We start from the raw sequence: 22,505 nt of genomic DNA, 5'->3' as shown, positions 1-22,505 counted from the left end.
TATAAAATATATACATATCTCATATACATCATAATTTATTGTATTGTGAACATCTTATAAATTTTTGTTGCAATAACTTTTTCTAATCTGGCGAAAATGTCATCCCGTAAAATGTCTCATTGAATGAATTTTAAAATATATATCATACAAATATGATTATATCATAAAAACGATTGTAAATGCATGTATGTAGCATCACTTGTTTTTCCAAAACGCTTATATAAATATTAGGGGTATATACATAATATATATATAATTTTTTTAATGTCAAAGATAAATAGCTTCCTACAGAACGAAAGGTAAAATGTACGCCAACATATCTCTCGGTCTGTAGGAAGCTACTTATCTAACATTAAAGATAAGTAGCTTCCTACAGATCGAGAGGTATATTATTGACGTACATTTTACGGGATGATATAGCGATGATATAGCGTACGCTTCATTATAAAATTATCGCGTCTTATATCAATTATAGAACAACTTGATCGGATTTATGAATACAAGACACGCGATAAAATTCGATATACTACGACATATTATACAAATTAGTATTATTGCGAAAATCTTTGAACGTTGCATATGAACGTTGTTATATGAAGATAATAGATCGGAAAATTTAAATAACATAAAAAATAAAAGAATGGAAATTTGCGGAAATTATTGTTCCGGTACAACCAATAATTTAAATAACCAATCAAAGAAGCGACAGAATTAATGAGTGGACAGATCAATCCAATTCTGTCACTACCTTATACGAAGTAAATTAATATTAACAAACGTCAAAAAATGATGCTTTCTACACTTTAATTTAAAATGAAGCAATTATTCACACATTGTTTTTTTTTATTTAACTACATTTAACTACACAATTTTATATTTATATTTAATTACACGACACATACAAAAATGCTTCCAAACTTAAAAATTTAAGATCAATCAGAAAAATTTTGTCCAAATCGAATATCGAATCCCGAATTCTCGAAGAGTTTCGGGTTCCGAATAGTCGAGACCTGTCCGACTCGATCCGATCATTGTCCGATCCGACTCGGATATTTGAATTTTTCGGGCACTCATACACCCCTATTAAATATAAATCTAAAAATAATTCTTCAATATAATTACGTAGAATAAATGTCATAAAATAAATGTCAAAATTTTTTGCGATATTGCGTGTTTGAATGTCCAACATATTATTTTGATAGTTCAACAAAATTATTTTCAAATCTATATCTAACTTTTAGATATTTTAAAAGAAAATTTTTAGATATTGTATTATCTAAATAAAAAAAATTAAGTATCTAGATGTTGTCTATTTTATTTTATTTTATTTATTTTCGCCGTGGAGGAAATAGGTGTCTAGATATTCGCCGTCGAGAAAGTGAGCATTTAGACATCCTTACACTTCCTCGACGACAAAACACCTAAACATCTACTTTCTCAACGGCGAAAACATAGATAACACCTAGATATTTAATTTTTTTTTTCTTGTAATTGTTCGCCGGGTAGCGGATTACCGTTCAATCTATCCAATTTATATTATATGATCTAGATACTCTCTTGCTGGACATTGAATATCTAAACATCTATTAGACACTTATTTCTATAATGACGAACGTGTACGTTCGTCACAACACTTAGACATCCGCTTAATTAATTCTCAATATCACAAATCTTACTAATGCAATCTTATTGACGCGCAATGTGTCGAATTTATAATTACCTATCGACTAATATTGATACAGATTCCCGATCGCGTTTATCCAAGCATGGCTCGCTGAGAAGCAGTACCGTCTACATAGCCGTCCCGCTAAGTCTAAAGATTCGGGGAAACTAGTAGCGCAACTAGCGCTATTTCATTTTTTTTATAATCTATTATGCCTCCGATACACCAACGCAATGTTCGTCGCGCGCGACATGCGATATCCAATGAGTGTACAGCTTTACCGATGTTTTCATTCTAAAGATATATTTTCATTGGATATCGCGTGTCGCGCGCGACAAACAAGAACGTTAATAATGTTTTCCCGAACGCATTTCTAAATTGCTTCTCACGGCGCGCGACGCTTGAAGTGGGCATAAACAGCATCGCAATCCGGACTCTGTTGATAAATTTATTATTGTTATTATCTTGCAAATTATTCCAAAGAACATGTATGTCTGAAAGACATCCAAGATATTTTGAACTAGACATCTTTAGGACTTTTCCAAAAGACGTCTTTTTTTAGATGTCTTTCAAACATTTTTTAATGATGTCAAGAAATTATTCAAGTTTTGGAGCAATTTATGTGTAGCAATTTACATTATCGACTGCAAATTTTATTTATACATGTCAATCGAGTGCATAACATATCTGATCAATCTGAATACATTACATAATCTATGACATTATTGATAATTAATCAGGTATTCTAATATTTTGTTTTATATTAAAGTGTTCTACAATTACACAATTATACGAAGCTGTCTGGAAACGCATTGACAAGATGAAGCAGCAGTTGGAATTACCTGATAAAATAAAAATAGTATATGAATGATATCATACTTAATATATAATATATTTTCAATAACGATCTATTATCTGTCACAAGTATTATTATTGAAAATATGTATTAAGTATGATATCATTCACATATCGATTTATCAGATAATTCCAACTTCTGTTTCATATAGGTACTTCCTCTTGTCAACGCGTTTCCGTATCAGTAATTTTTATTTTTATTTTTTAGATAAATGTCTAAGGCAAGTTTTAAGGATAATGTCTGTAAGACGTCATAAAAATAATTCTGTAAAATGTCATAAGGGAGTCTGTAAGACGTCTTAAGGGAATCCTAAAGCCGTCGATTCAGCCTTTGTTGAAAAAACTGATAATCTCGGATGCTTGCAATTCGCTGACTGGCGTAAAGACATGGGGCGGTCTCGCTGCGCGTCTACTTAGTGCGGGACATTAATTGTGTCTCTTGATAACGCCGACAGTTTGCCAAGTGCGATTTACCGCTGTGTTAGAAATGCGAGGATGCGACCGTGGAAAAATCGCCACTGTTTGAGAAACGATGAAGAGATGCGAGCGGCCTGGGAAAACGGAAATCTGGCTTCACGAAGTTCGGAAAAGTGGATCCTTGGATTTGTCCTGAATAAATAAAGGCAAAACTTGTACGCCCTGATTGTACGTCCTGTTTGCGCGAGGCGCCACGCGTGTTGAAAAGTCACAGAAGTCACAAGAAGAAAAGAAAAAAGAAATAGACACGCGAGACAGACGGCGAGCAACGAGGCGCAAGTTCCTGTCGGACGCAAAACTTCGACTTGGAAATTAGTTGCGTCGTCTTTTCCAATTACTCCACGTGGCAGAAAACTAGAATTTTAACGTGTATTTTAACGTATACTTTATATTTTTTTCCGTCCAACCTTAAAAGGAAGATTACTATATATTAGATAATTATCCAATTTTCGAGTTGATATTAAATATTTGTATTTTCAAATATATTTGAAAGCAAGACTGATCTCGCAATTTTGAGAGATTCTTTTCTTTATAATTTATTAAGCGCAATATACAACTTCACAATGTTCTTTGCTCGTCATGATTGATGAGACCAGCTGAGAAACTTTTCCGCAAAATTTAGTCCAATTCGGATTATATTTTCTCGCGCTTACATGCAAGATTTCACCGAGCTATCATTCGCATTTTCGCTTTCGTCGTAAAACATGCTTTATCACAATAGAAAGACCGCGATCGTTGTATATCTTGAAAAAGCTTCGACGCGATCAGCCAAGTGTATAAGAAGGAGATTAAGCCTTGCCTCAGTCCTTTCGAACTTCGAGAGCAAACTTTAATGGGAGCCAGAACAATTTAGAGCTTAAACATTTCACAAGAAGCACGGTAAATTGAGAGGTTTTAAGTTCGCGATGAGTCTTAAACTTCTGTTTTATCCTGCTTTGATATATTTTTATATATTTTTCATTTAACCATCGTAAATCCTCAATGCGGAAATGACTCATATAGACAATAATCAGAGCTGAGATTTAATTACATATTTCGGTTCGATTTCATTGGCGACACTTACTTCTTTTTGAGGAATAGGTGTCGGATTCTAAAAAGAAAGTTTTAATTCATTATTTAAGTTGAGGGAGATTTATCAGTTCCATTCGTATAGTACAGTTGATAGTAGGAAGTAGGAAAGTAATAGTAGGAAAATAATAGGCTCCTGAGATGAAGCGATACACGCGTTGTTTATAAGCATCTGACGATTTGTTACTAGGCAATGCGCGGCAAGAGAGGAACAGTGGGTGCCAACGAAATCGAGTCAAAATGTGCAACTAAATCCTAATTAATATACAGCCGTTATTTCAGCCATTGCATTTCGTGCAATTTCTTTTTAATTTATACTACAATCAGATAAATCGCGTATAAATATTGTATACAAATATGTACATCCAGATTTTCCATTATATTGTATTACGGATAATGTAAATAAATATATAACTCATTTATAAAACAGGCCATCTAATATGCACGACCGCAAAGGTTTAAAGTTTCCATCTGCATTAACAAAATCTGCATGACAAAATCATTTATATTGATTTTACATCTAATAATTTTTATAATACACTGTGTAAAACATTTCTATTTTCTGTAACGCTTTGCTTTTTTAAAACGTTCCGATTCTTTTCATGCGTGATATGAGAGGGGGGCTTTTGAAAGAAAAAAACTTTTAATGAAAAATTTTATTTTTAGTGACAAATTTTTAAGAAATTAAAAAAAATTTATATTTTATATTTTTGACCACTGCACCGTAATCCTATTAACTTCAACGTTTTCTCCGCACATCAGATAATCGTATTACGCCGCTTACACGTGCCGATCATGTATTAAAAAAAAAGTATTATTTGTAACAAACATTTGATTGGATCAAAGTATATGTACGCTGTGTACAAATATTTCACATCGGTTTATTAGTGTATTCATTGGGCGTATAGTTACAAAAGAGAAATGCTGTGTTTAAACGTTGAAATAAAACACGAGCGTACGTTTCAAATTCATTATCGCTCAATTAAAGTTCCATTCATTACAATCGCGAAATGTTTCGACTGATATTTATCATGCAGTATTGAAAACGCGTTTTCGATATATATGACGTGTTGTCGAAACGCGTTGCGAAAATCGAATAATCAGAGCGCGCTGCTATTAGCTTAAATTATAAATTAGATTTCAGTTACCGCAATTTGTGTCGTAAAGAATATTTTGTGAATTAATAGTTTCTACGACTTATACAAACGTAACTTACAACGCAATTACAGCGAGAGATAATATATAATTAATTAATAATCACTTTGTAATGTAATTAAATGAGAACTTGGGATTTCATTTCGTTAATATTATTGTATCGACAGTTATTTGAAAGCTGCGTCTATGATATTTCAATGATTTCACATTTCACCATTTCGATGTAGCAAATACAAGGTAGAATAATGCAATAAGGTTTGTTAAATATCAATGTTTCAATTAAATATTGTGCATAAAAATTGTGATTTTCACTTAGTGCGTGATATTTATAGTTACTCCTTAGGATTTCAACAGAAATGTGAAACAACAGAATATTAAGCCCAAATATCTGCAAATCTTTTACAGAAGACAATTTTGACGAAAACTTTTGGCATGTATCATTAGGTAAAAATAACCTTAAAATGTTTGTAAAAATTAATATCGTTTAAATGAAAAACTTTGCTTTTTATTAAACAGTTAAAGTTCATGTCGAGGGATCGAATCTAAAAGGTTACTCATAATTATCTTTATATTCAGACAAACTCCACAAAAAGTTCTCCACGAAAGGAAGGAATCCGCTGAATGTAACACTATAAAAATTCCGCTTTTACGGAAATAAGAATTTGCGCGGAACACGTGATAAACTATTTGCGTTTCTAGTTGACGATGAAAAATATTCAACGATGCTCTTACACGGCTCTCGAAACTCTTGGAAGCCGTATATCTGCCGCCCTAATTTCTCGATTTTCAGCAATTGTAACTGAATAATCGCAATTTTGGCGAGACGTTTTCAATTTTCTGTCGAATTATTCGGTAATATCTCGATTATATCTCGTATTATAGAAATTTATGATCTCGGATCCCAGCAATTAAATGATTACAACTCACATAAAACATTTTCAATTTTCTCTTAAATTATTCGTTGCTTTTCCCAACAAATTACGTTAATTCTACATTTCAGTTTACCGACGATGTATAATATTTAAAGCGGAAAATATCAGAAGATAAATAAATAATGAAATGTTATTCATTAACATCGTTACGACGACATTGTTGTAGAAGTACGTTACGGAAGCGGCGGAAGCAAATGAGCGAAAATTTAGCATGTCTTGCTTTTCTCGCTTTCCGCGTCACATCACAGGTACTTTCATTTCGCAACTTCTCCAGAAAGCAACGAGAAGCAAACACTCGACAATCAAGACGGGAACTTCGTGTGAGATGAGATAGTTGTCCTGTTTTTTTAATACATTACATGTGAATAAACAGAGATTATATTTTTCGTAGAAACTCGATATTCTCCTTTTTCGAATTTTTTAGGATATAAATAAATGGAAGTTCAAGTTGAAACTAAATAACATCCGTTAAATTTGTGAGCTCATTTTAATCCATTAAAGTGCAGATGATTGTAAAGATGATTGTTAATATTACGTAAGATATTTCTTCAAAAAGATATGAGAGAAAAATGTTTCATTTTTTTATATAGACTGATTTGTTTCGCATACAAAGTGAAAAGAATGTTCTGTATGAATAAAATCTGTAGTGTTTAATATTTTATCATACAATTTTAAATAATGAAGAAGTAATTAGCGAAGAGTCATTTTCATTGTCTCAAGAATTACGAGGTCCAGAAAATTGATTTTTTTTTTTTTTTTCACAAAACATCGACCTCAATTGATCGAATAAAGCACGAGATTATCGTATCTCATTAATTCGATTATATTTTTTCCAGCATCGCTCTAGGAATGACGAACATTGTGGTCGAACGCGATCGTGCATGTAAAACTCACGTTAGCTTTAGATTTAATGAGTACTATAGCGAAAAGTGAATTCAACTTCACCCGTTTCTACATTAATTTGAACGGACAAAGAATCTCGCGTGCTTGGTCGCGATACAGTAAGCACTCTCCCACAAAAGAGCAATTTGGCTGAGAACGTAAGCTGAAAATCGACCTATATATCTACAAGCGATTTTAACTGATATATGTAGTGCACCTTATCTAATAGAAAGTTTTTGGCTTGAATACGGTTTACGTTTCGTGGAAAAGTCCTTTGCTACTGATTAACGTCACAGATTTGTCAACGTCAGAGCATTTGTCAAAATTTATAACACAAATTATGAGAATAGGACACTCGAAATCAAGTAACACTTTCCGATAATAATTTTTCACTTGTTCATGCGAATTTCTCATGTATCCCTTTCAAATCCATCATTTGATCATGATAATCATTACAGAAGATGGAATATAGGAAACAATGACGAGCATGAAGCGGAAGACGTGCGAGCGTATTTTTTTGTATAGTTTTTTTACATGTAATTAGTGGGAAAACTGGATAAATCTTTTCATTTATCTCCATTTTAGCTCAAGCAAATTAAAATTAAATATAGATCAACTCTTCTCTCTTTCTCTTCGTTAAGTTCTTGTAAAAGAAACACTGCAAATTGCGTTATTACTTGAGGAGACCTTAAATTAATTATCAGTAGCAGAAATAATGGAACAAAATGAGTAGCGTAAATATCTTACTTCGCCATGCGCATCAAATTTAGAGAGAGAGAGAGAGAGAGAGAGAGAGAGAGAGAGAGAGAGAGAGAGAAAGAAGAAGAGGAAGAAGAAAGAAAAGCTTATGTTTTTTGTTGCAATATTAATGGAATTAAAAATGGAAATGGCAGGTCCATAAGGACAGGCACTATTCACTTATAAATGTAAAATTTATTTTATTTTTTTGGTAAATGAACGATCATCGTATAGATATAAAGTCTTTACATTTCGTGGAGTAAATTTTACACTATGTATTTATTAATCTATAAATTATCGTACATTTCAATAGAATCCCATGCAGCACAGAAACATTTCAGAAAGATCTCACAGAAATGTTTCTGTGCTGTATGGGAAATTTTGCTTTAAAAAAAAAAACACTTTATGTGCTTTCATCTTGGAGCCCGATTTTGGGCTCACTTTATAAATGAAATGCTCCTTACATTCTCGCCAAGGTGATTCTTGTTTACGAGTAAATGCTCTCCGCCGAGACCTTTGTAAGCGGAGATGTGTAATTTATTACATGTGAAAGATTTCAAAAACAACTTAATTGAAAGATTTGCAAAACGATTTCATATGAAATGTTACAGAAATAACTCAACTGAAAGTTTTGTAAAATTGTGTTCTTGTGAACAATTTCAGAAACACTCCTGCTGCAACATTTTATGTGATATATTGCAAAATTCTTTCAGAATTATTACATATGAAATGTGAAAGGTTCGAAATGATTTTGAAACCTTACTGAAAGTTTCCTACAACTATTGGTGTAGAATTTACTTTATCGATAAATATTTTTTGCTTTAGCGTTGACAAAATTTATTTTGCGTGATATAATAATAAATATATAAAGTCTTGAGAGTTGTTAGCTTAGAGTTATTTGTAAATAACATGATTTACTTTATACTGTAAAATACAATTACTTAAATTAATTTATCATAATTGTAATTTTTACTTTCTGCTTCTGATATTTTTAATTTCAGACAAGTAATGTTTATCTCGACAAAATAATTTATAATTTCGACAAAGATAGCTAAAATATTTTTACTAATGTTTTACTAATCTTGTAAGATAAAAATTACTTAACCATTTTTGTATCTATACGGAATAAATTAATATTATATAATAATACAATTTCTATATTTCCACATTTTTTCATTTTGGAGACTTTAGGATATTTTTACAAAATTCTGAATAAAAATATTAAAAGAAGAGTAAATTAAATTCGATCAAATTCAATTTTAGCTTTCCGCATTATACCGGTTATAATACATACCGGTTCTAAAATTTCATAATTAATTGAAAAAAGATTAAAGAACGAAACTGAGATGTACGACGAGAATACTGCAACAAAATAACGTTTTTTTATATATCGATGCGCTGACCAGGTTTACTGTAATGACATTAGTGCAGCTCTAATAACGTCGATCCGGTGATCTCCCCGTGGATTATTATTCTCGGGTCAATTACAGCTCTTGCGTTCATGAAGATGGAGACACGTCCCATTTTCGCTAAAATGCAAAAGGTAAGAGATTTTCTTCCAAAACTTACAAGAATTATGTCTCGAGGCAGTATTTTCTTGTCGCGGCGGACATGTAATATCGCGTCTCGCGGAGATATCGAATGAACCAGTCTTTATCGCGAGACTGAATTTTTTCCTCGGATGAAGACGTATTTCAATGAGAGAAAGCTTATAATGACATTAAGGCAGATCATCGAATATAATATCGATAATAATAGAAAATTTTAACTTTAATTCTCTTTCTCATCTTCTTTTGAATCATATATTTTATATTAACATATTTAAAATATTATATTATATAAATATTATATATAATATAATATAATATACAGAATGATGACATTTTGAGTCACTTATGCAACTCTATGATATTCTACAAGATATTGGATTTAGATTCGCATTACATTGTGATCCTAATATTTGTACGATATCGTAAACTAAAGGTATTTATTTTTTAATTGAAATGTGGAGACCATAAATCGAATGCATTCGTGCATCTCAAGCAAACTATGTAATCATCTATCTCGCTACGAATGCCGTTTGCGCATTTTCTGTCTGAGAGAACGTGAAGTGCATGCCAGTGGTGATTTTTAATCAAAACTCAAGTACTCGTTAGATTACGTGATCATACTCCGCCATAATCGTGGGAAGTTCGTTGGAACTGATGGAAAAAGCGTATATACGAGGCGAAATGTCTTTAAAAATTGGAAATAAGTCCAGCTCGTGATATTTTCCAGTAGAACAGAGATAACATCGACAATGAATTACATTCTTAACATATCGAGAAATGAGGAATTTGTAAATATGACACACTTGCCAAATGTTCGTAAAACTTTGCCGAGAACGATTGCATATGACTTTAAAATACAGTACTTATTTTCGTCTTAGAATGAAATACTACTTACAATCAGTTTCGCTTTTCTACTTCAGAGAAGTTTTCTACTTTTCTACTACAAAGTATAATTTTCAAAATAATTTACAAAATTTAACCCCTAGAACTCGTTTCATCAGAAAACCGTAAAATTAAAAGAGAGAGATTGTGAGAAAGACAGTAAATAAAATAAATAAGAATAAGTTAATTATCCTTTCATCATTGACAATATTTTTTATCCGCCTGAGATGATTGCGAGTAAAAGAATTTAATAGTAAATTTAAAACGAAGAATGTTGATGAAGTTTGAAACAATGTGCAATATTGTTAGAGAGTTAAAACCGATATTTCCCGCTATTGTTACGTCCAAGCTCCGCACGTATGGGAGTAAACGCAGCAGGAGCCGAATTTTGACCGATTTCAAACTCTGGTCGTGTTCAAACTCTGGACCACAAGAGAGCTGAGGGGAAGAAGCGACGAACAAACCGAGAAGCACTTCGCTTCGACCATTTTTTTTTCTAGTCGCGTGTCCAAAGAGGGCATCATCGGTGTCTCTTTAATCCTGCCATTTGCATATTACATGCCGATTTTTAATTTATCTTGGACTGACATTTACAAGGAGATACTGGAGTCTTTAGGTTATCATAAGAGAAAAAAATTTTTATTGCTTTTTAAGATGTAACGGTTCAATTTATCTGTCACTCGTAACTGTCTTTATATTCGAACTCTAGATCTTCACAAAAGAAAAGAGTCATGAGAGTTCGCTGGACATAACAAAAAAAATTTGTATTGCTTTTTAAGTTCTAACAGTACAATTTATCCGTTACATCCTAAAATATACTATGTATGTTGCAACACAGATTGCCGTATTCAGGTATTGTTAAATATTGAATATTAATGCGCGTTGAAAGCACAATCGATACTTAGAATACTCTCACCATGAGCGGGATTAAATGTATGCCCAGTATCGAATAAAATTTTCAAATATTATAGTTTGCACAGACATCGCAGAAAATGTCACAATTGACTATCGTCACAATCACGATGAAATTCGAGGAACGCTCGCATAATAATAGTAAAGAAATTAAATATTAATATATTATATAAAGATTATGCGTTTCACGGGTTTCCTCCGTGTCCAGATCCATTCTTGGAATGCCAACGTTTCATGAACCTTGCAGTCCACTTCGTCAGGGCGAGGAACAACCTGATATTGAGCTGTTTCTCCAGGCCGTTCCTTTTATATTACACTTGGAGTGATGGGAGGAAAGAAGAAAAATGTGAGTGGGGGAAAATTGGTCAGTCTTTAATAACCGGGAGAATGGTTTTCCATATTTTATTTATAGCCATTATCTCTATTTAGATTGTTAAGGTATTTTTGTATCTCTATGACTTCTCTATACTTTCTTGGAAAGTGTGATGTAATGTTGGCTATTCGTTTTGTTAAACAATATTTGATGTCCTGTTTCGATGTTGTTCTGATAATGCTGATTGCGTGACGTGTTTTAGTCTGACATTACGTTGGTGTTCTTCACTCAACGTGATGTCAGAACATAACATCGAAACAGGACATCAAATACTGTTTGACAAAACGACCACAATAGTTTAAAGAAGCCATAGAGATGTTCTTTTATCCGTAGGTTGACCATTCTCCCGGTTTCTCCAATGTATACTTGCCCGCAGGAACAAGGTATTTTATATACTCCTGTGGAGCTGAATGGAAAGCTTTGATCTTTAAGATTTCTTAAGATTTGTCCTATCTTTTTTGGTAGTTTAAAGATAATTCGGATATTGTGTTTGTTTAATATCTTGCCAATCCGATCTGTTGTTCCTTTGACATATTTGGGAGAATGGATCTTTTCGTCTGATTGTGTATCAGAAACCGTTATCTTGTTTGCATGTTTATTGATTGTTTTGATTGTGGCTTTTTTGTCATTTTTCTGTAAGGCTAGTTTTAAGTGGTTGAGTTTTGTCTGATGTTCTTTATCAGAAAACTCTATGTACAAGTGAGATGATTGCAGACTGTTTTTGTGCTGGATGATGAAGTGGACTACAAGGTTCACGAAACGTTGGTAGTTCCAAGAATGGATCTGGACACGGAGGAAACCCGCGAAATACATAATCTTTATATAAAAAGCACCCGTGGAAGAATCCGTCCAAGAATATTAATATATTATATTTAGAAATTAAACAACAAAATTTAGCGAGTTTTTCTGCATTCTCGATATGCGAATTATTTTAAATTTGAATCAAGACGACATGCGTACCAAGAGACAAATCAATTCCAAGATTATACAGTGTGCTGCTGCTGTTAACTGGAATGGTCGTCACTCTTTCGTGAGTAAAGAGAGGAAAATGTCGAGGAAAATGAGTAAAAGGGAATCTTGTATTCAGCATTATATAATTTTCTATGAACCTATCTCCTTCGCAGAGATGCACCTGTAAAATTTTTCTCTTTGTCATTTTTCTTTTCGCAGTTCACGTAAAAGCAGTAGTAGCAATTCGTCTCTATTTTCAAAATCTCTCTCTCTGTACGCGATCACACATCAAAATTATAGAAATTAATTGGATTTCCTTGATTGGACACCTAAATCAGTACAGCTGATTGATACGCTTAAATTAATATGCAATTAATCAATTGCACAAAAAGACAGGAAATATAGAGTAGTTATCTCCAGCGTAAATGAGAAACATAAAGTAGCTATCTCCGAATAAATGCGCATGTGTATAGACAAATTTTCATGTTTCTTTCAATTCCTTTTGTACAAATGCAGCAATTAATAACTGATATTCTTCGTGCAATGTGTACGTTATGCATTTATCAATTATGTAATTTGTTTTAATTTCTGCAGCTCCATACAAAAGAAGATAAAAATTTGTTATTGGACGAAGCAGATTTATTTCATAAACTTTGATCTCAAGCTGAATTATGTGGCAAATATAATTACGTGTTAATTTTACTCATATGTAATAGAACGTATACGTTAACGAGTTCATACTTAATGAGATTAATGTTAAATTATTAACCGATATATCCGATGTGGAAACAGCACTCATATTAAAAGATTGAAGGAAAGAACAATCGCTAGTTTCCACACAAGTAATCTTTTAATGACATTGATTTTAATTTACGTTTACATATTTATGTACTGTAATCAGAAATTTTGATATATTTAATTTGAATAATATGTAATTTATTCCATATAATTTATGGCACGAAACCATCTTTCGACTTGTGTATCAAAATGCTAAAGGCTAAAATCAGGATTATGGTCAAGGTGCAAGGATGCATAAAAAATAACTAACCTTGATCCTCGATGGTAATTAGACCGCTTATCACTACTCTCCTCATCCTCATCATCTTCATCGTCCCTCGAGGTAATCAGCGACTGGGGAACCGAAGAGGGAGCGCTACTGCCGGAATCAGGTCCGGGGCCCATCCTTGAATCAGAAGCACCACCGGAAGACTGCACCAGACCACCCTCTACCTGCTTTTCCTCCTTTTCCATCCGATCCACCTGCAATTTCATAATGAATTTCACACGGAGAGATTTCTTTTAAAATTTACCCTGAAAATATTGTATTATACCACAACTATCATATTTTCAGAGTAAATTAAAAAAAAAATTGTCTGTACATCATCTGAATTTAGATAAAAATTTGTTACTTACTTATATAAATCGATGCTGATTATGGATAGACAGTCGACTTAATTTCTTTTTCATTATTTAAATAAGTTATTTCAATTCGTACATTGTGTAAATTTAATTAAAGGTTTTAGTTTAATATCAAATATAATATAAAATTGTATTTAAACAGTTTATTAGAAGATTGAGGAAAGATATTACAAACTTTCGAATTGGCCCACGTAAAAACTGCTGATAGCGTGACATTTCGTACGTTGAAAACGCGATTTAAAAAAACTGGTTTTTTTTATCATCGCCCATAGATATCGAATATCATTGTTAAATAATACAAAAGACCATAAATAAAGACAAATTCCAGCATTCATGACATACGATATTTGATCATAAAACTAAGAAGTATTACTATTTAAAATTTTCGAGAATTTTCCGGCATCGTTTTGCAGTACAAAAATAGTTAGATCAGAAAGCTACGTATCGTTAATATAATACTGCAAAACTCTGTTTCAATGTATGTAAAAGGCTTTCCTATATTTTTGTTTGAAATATTTCGTATTTTGTGTCTCGTATTTCGTATTTCGTATATGTCGCTTAAATCAATATCCTATTTTGCCGTTGGAGAACCGATCACGTGTCCAGGAGCTCATCAAGCCGTATCCAGACCAAGCAAACAAACACGAACAAATACGAACAAACAAGCTGCTTCAGTGAGTACAAATGGCATCTACGTTGCGAGTGCTTATATTTGTTCGTGTTCGTTTGCTCAGGATTCGAGTTCAAATCATTGATCGGAACGCCATATAAATGTTCTCGTTTTTCATCCTGTGACTGATCTTGCGTACATAAAAAGCCTCAACGATCAGTGATCCTTGGGATTTGGAAAGCAAAACGAAGTATGTGATCAGAATGAGAGACTGCCAAAAAATTAAACGTTGGGATTTTCGGCTATTTTTCATCTCGTAACCGAAAATCGATACAGAAATCATGACTAATCAGAAATTTCTGATCGGAAGTCGTAAAAGTTACGTGGTAGTCTGATCTAAAAGTCAGTTGTCTAATCTAAAAAGTGAAAAACAGAATTGTGGATTACGTTACGTAATCTACTTACTGTACCGGATACTTTTAATTACCTCTGACAGAGAATAGTAGGAAAACAAAAAGCAAAACAAAATAAACAGAACGCTTCTACGATAAATTCAAACTTACAAGCGCATTCTCTGACTAATGAAGACAGTTTTTGCTTAACAAAGTCACAATCATACCACATTTCTACATTTCTACATTTTTCATAATTTTTTAATTCTTGATATTAAATATTTTGCTAAGATCTCAAATTAAAATTTTGTCAAAGTAACATCTGTGTGAATGAAAAAAAATGTATTGATACATAAAATAAAATAAAGTCTTGTCATTAAATTTTCTGAAAAAATTAATTATTTATAAAATGATTTTTTTAGTTTGGATAATTCCAAAGCTTATTTTAATATTTTCATTATACACAAAAAAATATGCTGCTTCAGCTAGAATTATAGCTATTTTTTGTATCTGATAGAAAATTATGTATCATACATATAGAATTTATAACACAAATCTAAATTCTATCTCTGTCATCTATATGATTAGATGTAATACATATTTGGTACTTGCTAGAAATTTCTACTTTAGCTATTTTTCACACTTAGATCATTTTCGTTATAATTGCAAGATCACTTTTTTGAATATAAGAAAGGGTTTTCAACTGTGTTAGATAATCCTTTGGTTATAATTAACGTTATAAATTGTTCGTTCTATATATATTCTACTGTTCCATATGAACGACAGAAAATACGTAATTGCATGACAAAGAGTGCGAAAGTTGTTTACATCCAAAGCTAGAAGTGATGCAAAACATAATCGCGATCTCGCCGTCTCAGAAATTATAAACTTTAATTAATGAGATGTTATATTATCTTTAACAAACGATGTTTTCTTGTTGTCAATCAAAAAATTCGCAACAACTTTCCTCAATTTCAATTCCCACTAGAATTTTTTCTATATTTCTATAATTTCTATAATTCTATATAAAAATACATATATACTGTTTATTTAAAATAATTTTAATGCTTTTATAATTCATATTTTATGTTTTTAAGATTTTTGTATTTCATATTCTAATAATATTCTAATAATAATGTATGTTTTAAGAGATATCAGTAAATGGTTTCCACTAGATACATACCGACGCTCATAAATTTTCCAGCACATACATAATCGCAACTTTATATAGTTCATGAAATCGATTTATCTCCCAATACCATTGCGGTTACTTAGAACCTACATTTCGTTTTAGGATTCTTTTGTGGTTAAATCTTTCTGTTTCGTTACAGGTCTCAGTACTCTCAGTTCAAAGTTTTAGCTGCTTAACTAGTCAAGATAGAAAATACACTACGTCTCTTTCAAAAAATGTCTTGTTTGCTGCAACTCGGTAGAACATTTATCAGAAATGTGACAGACAACATTTGTGTTTACATAATAAAAATTGTTTTTTATAGATATTTAATGTAGTTATACTTTCTCCTTCGCATTGCTATCTGTGAAAGTCTAATTACAATGAATTTTTTTCTCTCTAATTTGCTAGTACACGGAAAGATTTTTCTTACAAACATCGCGAACATGTCAGAGGCGTTAAATATCCGTTTATATATTCAAAAGAGTTATGCGCACGAAAAGTGTTTAATGTGTTGAAAAAAAAAGCGGATGAATACCCTTATTTATATATAATATCCATACATATAAATCCGACAAATGAAAACAATAAATATGTATGTATAATACATAAACAATGCATGTGTCCCGTAAAAAGCATAACAGCTTAAAAGTATATATCCTGTGTTTATTTGAAGATGAAAATTTTAATACCAAATTATAGAAGATAATTTTTGAATTATAAGCCTAAAATTTGCAATGTAAAATTTACAACATAAAGTCAAAAGCTAATTGTTTTCTCTCATGTTAATATTGATAATCTAAAGATTACAAAATATTAAGATAATTATGCAAAAATTATTAATATTTCTAATTACTGATATGACTTATAATATCAAAACATTATTATAACCTCGACATTTTAATTAGAATTTTCGTCTCAAAATGATCTCAGGACTCTGTCCTTGTGTTTTTTACAGGACACCCTATATATAGGATATATATGTACATATATATATATATATATATATATATATACATGGGTAATATACTTATATGGATAAAAGTTTACATAAAAATATATACCTATATACATATATGTATATATCTATACATATATGTATATAGATATACAGCACTGCTGTAGCCGTCAGTGATTCTGTAATGGTTGCAACCATTTCGATCTACATATTCACTAGAGTTTTACTGGAGCGCGCATGAATATATTTCATTTTATTTCAAATTCAGATACATCCGAGGTGTCGAGTGCGTTAAATAAAACTGCTAAACAGCTCGTTCGTTCTCGTTTCTTTCGGACACCGTACAGAAACAGCCATCGTCGAATAATATTCAAAGAGCAAATAAAAGTTAAATGAGACCAACGACTGCCATATCGTCACTTTTATCGGCAACAAAATATCTCGTACTCATGGTGTTTACGTTATCGCATTACAGGTAGTTTCGAAACCAAAGTTACGACCGCAGAACGGTGGTCGTAGCATCGTAACGTGATAATAAAGATCGGTTCGGCGATCCAATAATCTTTCGTTAAAATGTATGTATTAGGTGTAGTAAAAAGAAATCCATTATTTTTCCATTCAATTTCATGCAAAAATAATGGATTTCTTTTTACTACACCTATGTACAATATTACATGTATAATATAATATAACGCAATGCAGAGCATAACATAATCGTGCAACTCGCGCGGATGGCGTCACAATCGATATTATTTGTCTTTTGAAAATGCAAAACGACGTTGAGGAAAGGAGAACGCTGACAGAAACACATTTCTGCGACTGTACAAACGTAGTGATTGATACAATAGTTAGTCAGCGCGCGCCAAATATGGATCGGCATCTCGAATTGACACAGAGGGATGCCATTGTTCTCCGCTCTTGTTCCAAGTGCGGAGCTTAACGGTGCTTGTTTGATAATCATAATAATATCTTTGTGCTCTAAAACACAACCCTTTCGAATATAATACTTCACTCACCCGTGTCACTTATATCATAATAAATTGCCTCTATAAGACACCATACTTACTGTGTAAATTCCATTAACAACGCTCGCGATATAAACCATGTTATTTTTTTTTCAACTCTTATATTCTAGTAGTTTGTTATGTTTGTTATATTTCGATATACAGACTGTCTTATATGACGCACAACTTTAATTTTAATCTAAGACTTTATGATTCCATATTTTTGTAGAGAAAAAAATGTTTCTTTCTAAAAAGAGTTATCTGTCGTAAAAGTTTATCAAATAAAAATTTTTGGAGCTTGTAAATCATAAATAACCTTTTTTCTTTCGTTTTTTAAATAATTTTGTCGCATCTTCCTTTTTTTTCTTCAAATTTTTAAGCATATATTTTTATATAATTATTGTAGATATTATATTAGAGTAATAATAAATTTGTTAAAACATCTTTTATGTTTATCTTCCATTGAATGTTTTGTGTAAAAAATTCTCGAAAGCCTTTTCAATATCGTCATAGGTATAATCTATTTGCCAAAAATTTTCAATATTAATATTTCACGATCATTGTAAATAATATACGTATATATTGCATATATAAATAAATCTACACAGGATTATCGTTTCCCTCGTGTACGTGTAGTTTCATTTAATTACAATATAATTATATTACGGTCATCGCGCAATACTTTTATCAGGAAACCGATGTCGACGTCACGCGTCGGTGTTCACAATTATCCCTAAATGGAACGCGAAATGTAATTTGTAATTTTGTATTCGCGAATGACGATGCCTTATTCGCCCGTCCATCAAAACTGTATAATATGTCTCAGTCTAAATCACATATGCGCATTTATATAACTGGATTTCTAGAAGGATTTCTACGCGGCTATCAGCTGCCTAAAAGTGCGCACAAAAAAAAGACATCAGAGAAAAGGCGGTGTTACCGATTCCCTATTGTTCGTTTCGGTGCTCTATTTTTTTTTTAACACAGTGCAAAAAGTGATGAAGGTGCATTTTGCAGTAGAGTCGCGGTCATAAATTGGACGAGCCGGAAATGCTGGTAATGTCAGAGAGTCAATTGATTCACTCGACTGCGAACTCCTTGTTAGCCAAGTTCCATCGAAAATCTTTTCTGTTCCAGAAATTTCGAGAAAAACTGACATTTTCGAGTTCTCTCTCTTTCTCTCTCTCTCTCTCTCTCTCTCTCTCTCCAAACTCCTTTCGTAAAATCTAACTCAATTTTCATAAAAAATTCAATCAATTTTCATAGAAAATAACTCGCTATTATACAAAGCTCACAGATGACTTCAGAAATTCCGGAAGATATTTAATTAGAACACTTAAAGTACATATAAATTCAGTCTTTCCATGCAAAAAAAGAAATTCTGTTTGAATGCAAATAGCAAAAAATTTATTAGAATGTGCGATGAAAATAACTTACATAAATGACGATTGTAATATATGTGATAATATAATACCCTTTATTATAAACAGATTTCTATATATATGCTGTATTTCTATGTATATACAATTTAAAACAAATCAAGATTGTACGACGTCTACAATTCGCAAAATATGTTTAAAATTTAAATACAGTAAATTTACAGTTGTTTTTAACTGTACAGAAATGCGCTAAAAAAGAACGTCATTAATTATGGACGTCTAGATTTATGCACTTCAAACTCTTTTTACGTCGATAGTATCGTCGAGTTATCATAGTCGACTCTCGCGAGACTTCCATCGATTACAAGCTACCCTTGCTCTCTTTCCTCATTAAAATACTGCGTCAAATTTTTATATATATTATAGATGCCGCGAAAAAGTTTGATCTGTAATGGTAAAATAATAAAGCTTTTGTCATTATGTCCGCTTCGCCTTAATTCCATCTAATTTCATTTGTGAAATTGTCCGTTTCGCCTTAATTCCATCATAATTTCATCTGTGAAATTTTTTATTCATGATGAAACTATTGATTATCAAAAGAGACGATAATAAATAGAAGCAGTTGAATGCTTTTTATGGTTATCCCACGTTCAGATGTTGAACATTATAGATTAAAGATGGATGCTCGATTTCTCGATACATGCATACAATCATGCCTTCTGATATACGCTAGAAGCTTCTTTCATGCATTGAACGCTGCATATACATGATTTTATATTTATTACTGAATTACTTCATAGCTTATTTCCATGTATACACCAATCAAAAGAAACTATAATTTCATAGTTATTTTTCAGACTGTACACTCGGCAGCAGAAAGATTGCAACAATTTTTTTTCGCAATGTGACTTGTTCATTGCGCGATTGGTTCTTACTTATGATGGATCTATCAACTACATTCAATAGGTTTACAAGCAAGACTGAGTTCCAGAATCCATCAAAAAACGATTATCGCATCCTTTCTGCTGGCGAGTGCTGGATTCACACTGGATCCGACGTGCGCACCGCATTGTACGCACTCAATCAGAAAGCAGAATTTTATTTCGTATCGATAATACAAAGCAAAATTCTGTTTTCTGATTGGTTGCAGAGTGTCGACGCACGTCGGATTCGGTGAATTCAGCATTCAAGAAATCGTGTAATTCCACCTTAATGGCTTTTGCACACAGAACATGGGAACGCTTACCGCGCGACGAAAGTCTGGCCAATAATTTTATGTCTTAAGTCGACCTCGTCTTGCAAAATTTCTAGAAATGATGTAATACATTGCAAAAATTGGATTGAGTTCAACTTTTATCGCGAAGTGAAAATTATATATCTATTATTACTTCAAACGAGACGTGATTTTTTTCGCCGCGCGGCAAGCGTTGCCACGTTCTGTGTGCAGAAGCCATAAGATTTTTAAATAAAGAAGAAAAATAACACAATAATATCATAGAAAAATAATACAACAATTTCTTTCTCCATTTTTTGCGTGAAAAAAAATAAAACACTAAAAAAAATAAGATAACCATCATCTAGAGACACGGTAGTATTTTGACGCTAAGACATGACGCGATTGTAAGATAATCATCGCAAGAAATACAAACTCATTTTTTCTTGTTAATTAAGATTAAATTAACAGTTACTAAAAAAAAAACGATTATAACATGTTATTCTTATAAGTTTATATCCCGAATAAAGTTGGCAACACCCAGCGTGGTAATTATCGCATAGTATTTTACAACAAAATTATTTAACTAGGCACTCGTGAACATGCGCGCAAATCGATCGTTTTAAGGAAACATGTTCGAATTTTTTATTTATTTAAAATGAAATTTATTTAAAATTTTAATTAATAATTAAATTAAATTAAAAAGATAAATTATAAAGATAAATTGCGTTAGAAATAAAAAACATCAATAAAAAAATAATCGTTTAATTATAAAATATTTAAATTTTTTACACGAAAAAAACAATCAAGGCCCATAATTGTCACGATTATAAGTTTATTTACGTTTAAGTTAACTTAAACGTAAAACGATTCTGTCAACTCCGATCGACACAGCGAACGTTAGTTTCCATCGCATCGTACCTTTCCCTTGAATTTCATGGACATTAATTGAGTTTGACGTAACATCCTATTTTCCTCTACCTCAAGATCCGGAAACAGGTTAACTAGATACCACCAACTTTGCCACCGTGTCGTATCTCAAGGGAATAAAGTATGCCGCATAAGTTAGATGTTGATCGCGTCTCATCATCTTTGGGGAATTATTTAGTAATAACTGTTGTACATTAGCGCAATACAAATTGTTACAATGAAATGTATGTCACGCGAAAAAGTAAATTGTATGTCATCATCTCGGCCAATATTTATTATATTTTCATTTAGTCGTCCTCAGAGATAACGATGAACATTTGAATCTTTTTTCCGAATCTTTTGAACAATTCAATCGTATAAAAATCTAAATTGCTTTTATTCAAAATTAGAAATTCTTGAAAGTAACTTCTCGAGAAGTATCAAAAGTTTTGAATACTTGAAACTCTTGAAGGTGTCGAAAATATTTATAAAATCTTTTGTCAATCTTTAAAGGGGAGATACTTTTAAAATCTTAAAGCTTCTTGTCCTGAGTAAGATTTATTATAATTAATTACTTTATTCCTTGCCTCAAAATATGATATTATTTCAGTGTCAATAGTGACTTTCCCATCTAGTAAAGAGCCTCTTTCATTAAACCTCTAATTAAGTTAATCAACGGTTAATTCGCAGAAATAGTAGTTACTGTTATTGAACTTTAGTTATTAAACTATAGTTCAATATATCAGAACTTTTCTCTCTTTCTTTTCTGAGCTTCTTTTCGAACTGTATTTAGTTCCCATGTTGGTAATCGTGATAATTGAGTTAACCATTAATTAGCCATTAATCGGAGTGAAAAATCCCTAAGAGTATTTGAATGTACAAACTATTTGGAAGTCTTAAAATATAAATTTATCATCCAAATGCATATAAAAAAGACTATAATATAAAAAATATATAAAAAAAATTATATTAAAATATATAATTAAAATATATAATTAAAATAATAACACAA

General features: G+C 31.8%; 1 protein-coding gene across 1 annotated transcript in view; it reads right to left on the bottom strand.

The window, feature by feature from the left end:
- The window catches only part of LOC108685003, a 122,728-nt gene that overhangs the window by 34,030 nt on the left and 66,193 nt on the right, over positions 1-22,505 (bottom strand). Inside the window, exon 2 of the mRNA XM_018189595.1 lies at positions 13,487-13,698. Coding sequence (XP_018045084.1) covers positions 13,487-13,698 — 212 coding nt within the window. The remainder of the gene's footprint in view (positions 1-13,486; positions 13,699-22,505) is intronic.

The sequence above is a fragment of the Atta colombica genome, unplaced genomic scaffold (genome assembly GCF_001594045.1).
Source record: "Atta colombica isolate Treedump-2 unplaced genomic scaffold, Acol1.0 scaffold142, whole genome shotgun sequence".
Lineage (NCBI taxonomy): Eukaryota > Metazoa > Arthropoda > Insecta > Hymenoptera > Formicidae > Atta > Atta colombica.
The sequence above is the reverse complement of the archived record's forward strand: the minus strand, read 5'-3'. Positions and strand labels throughout refer to the sequence as shown.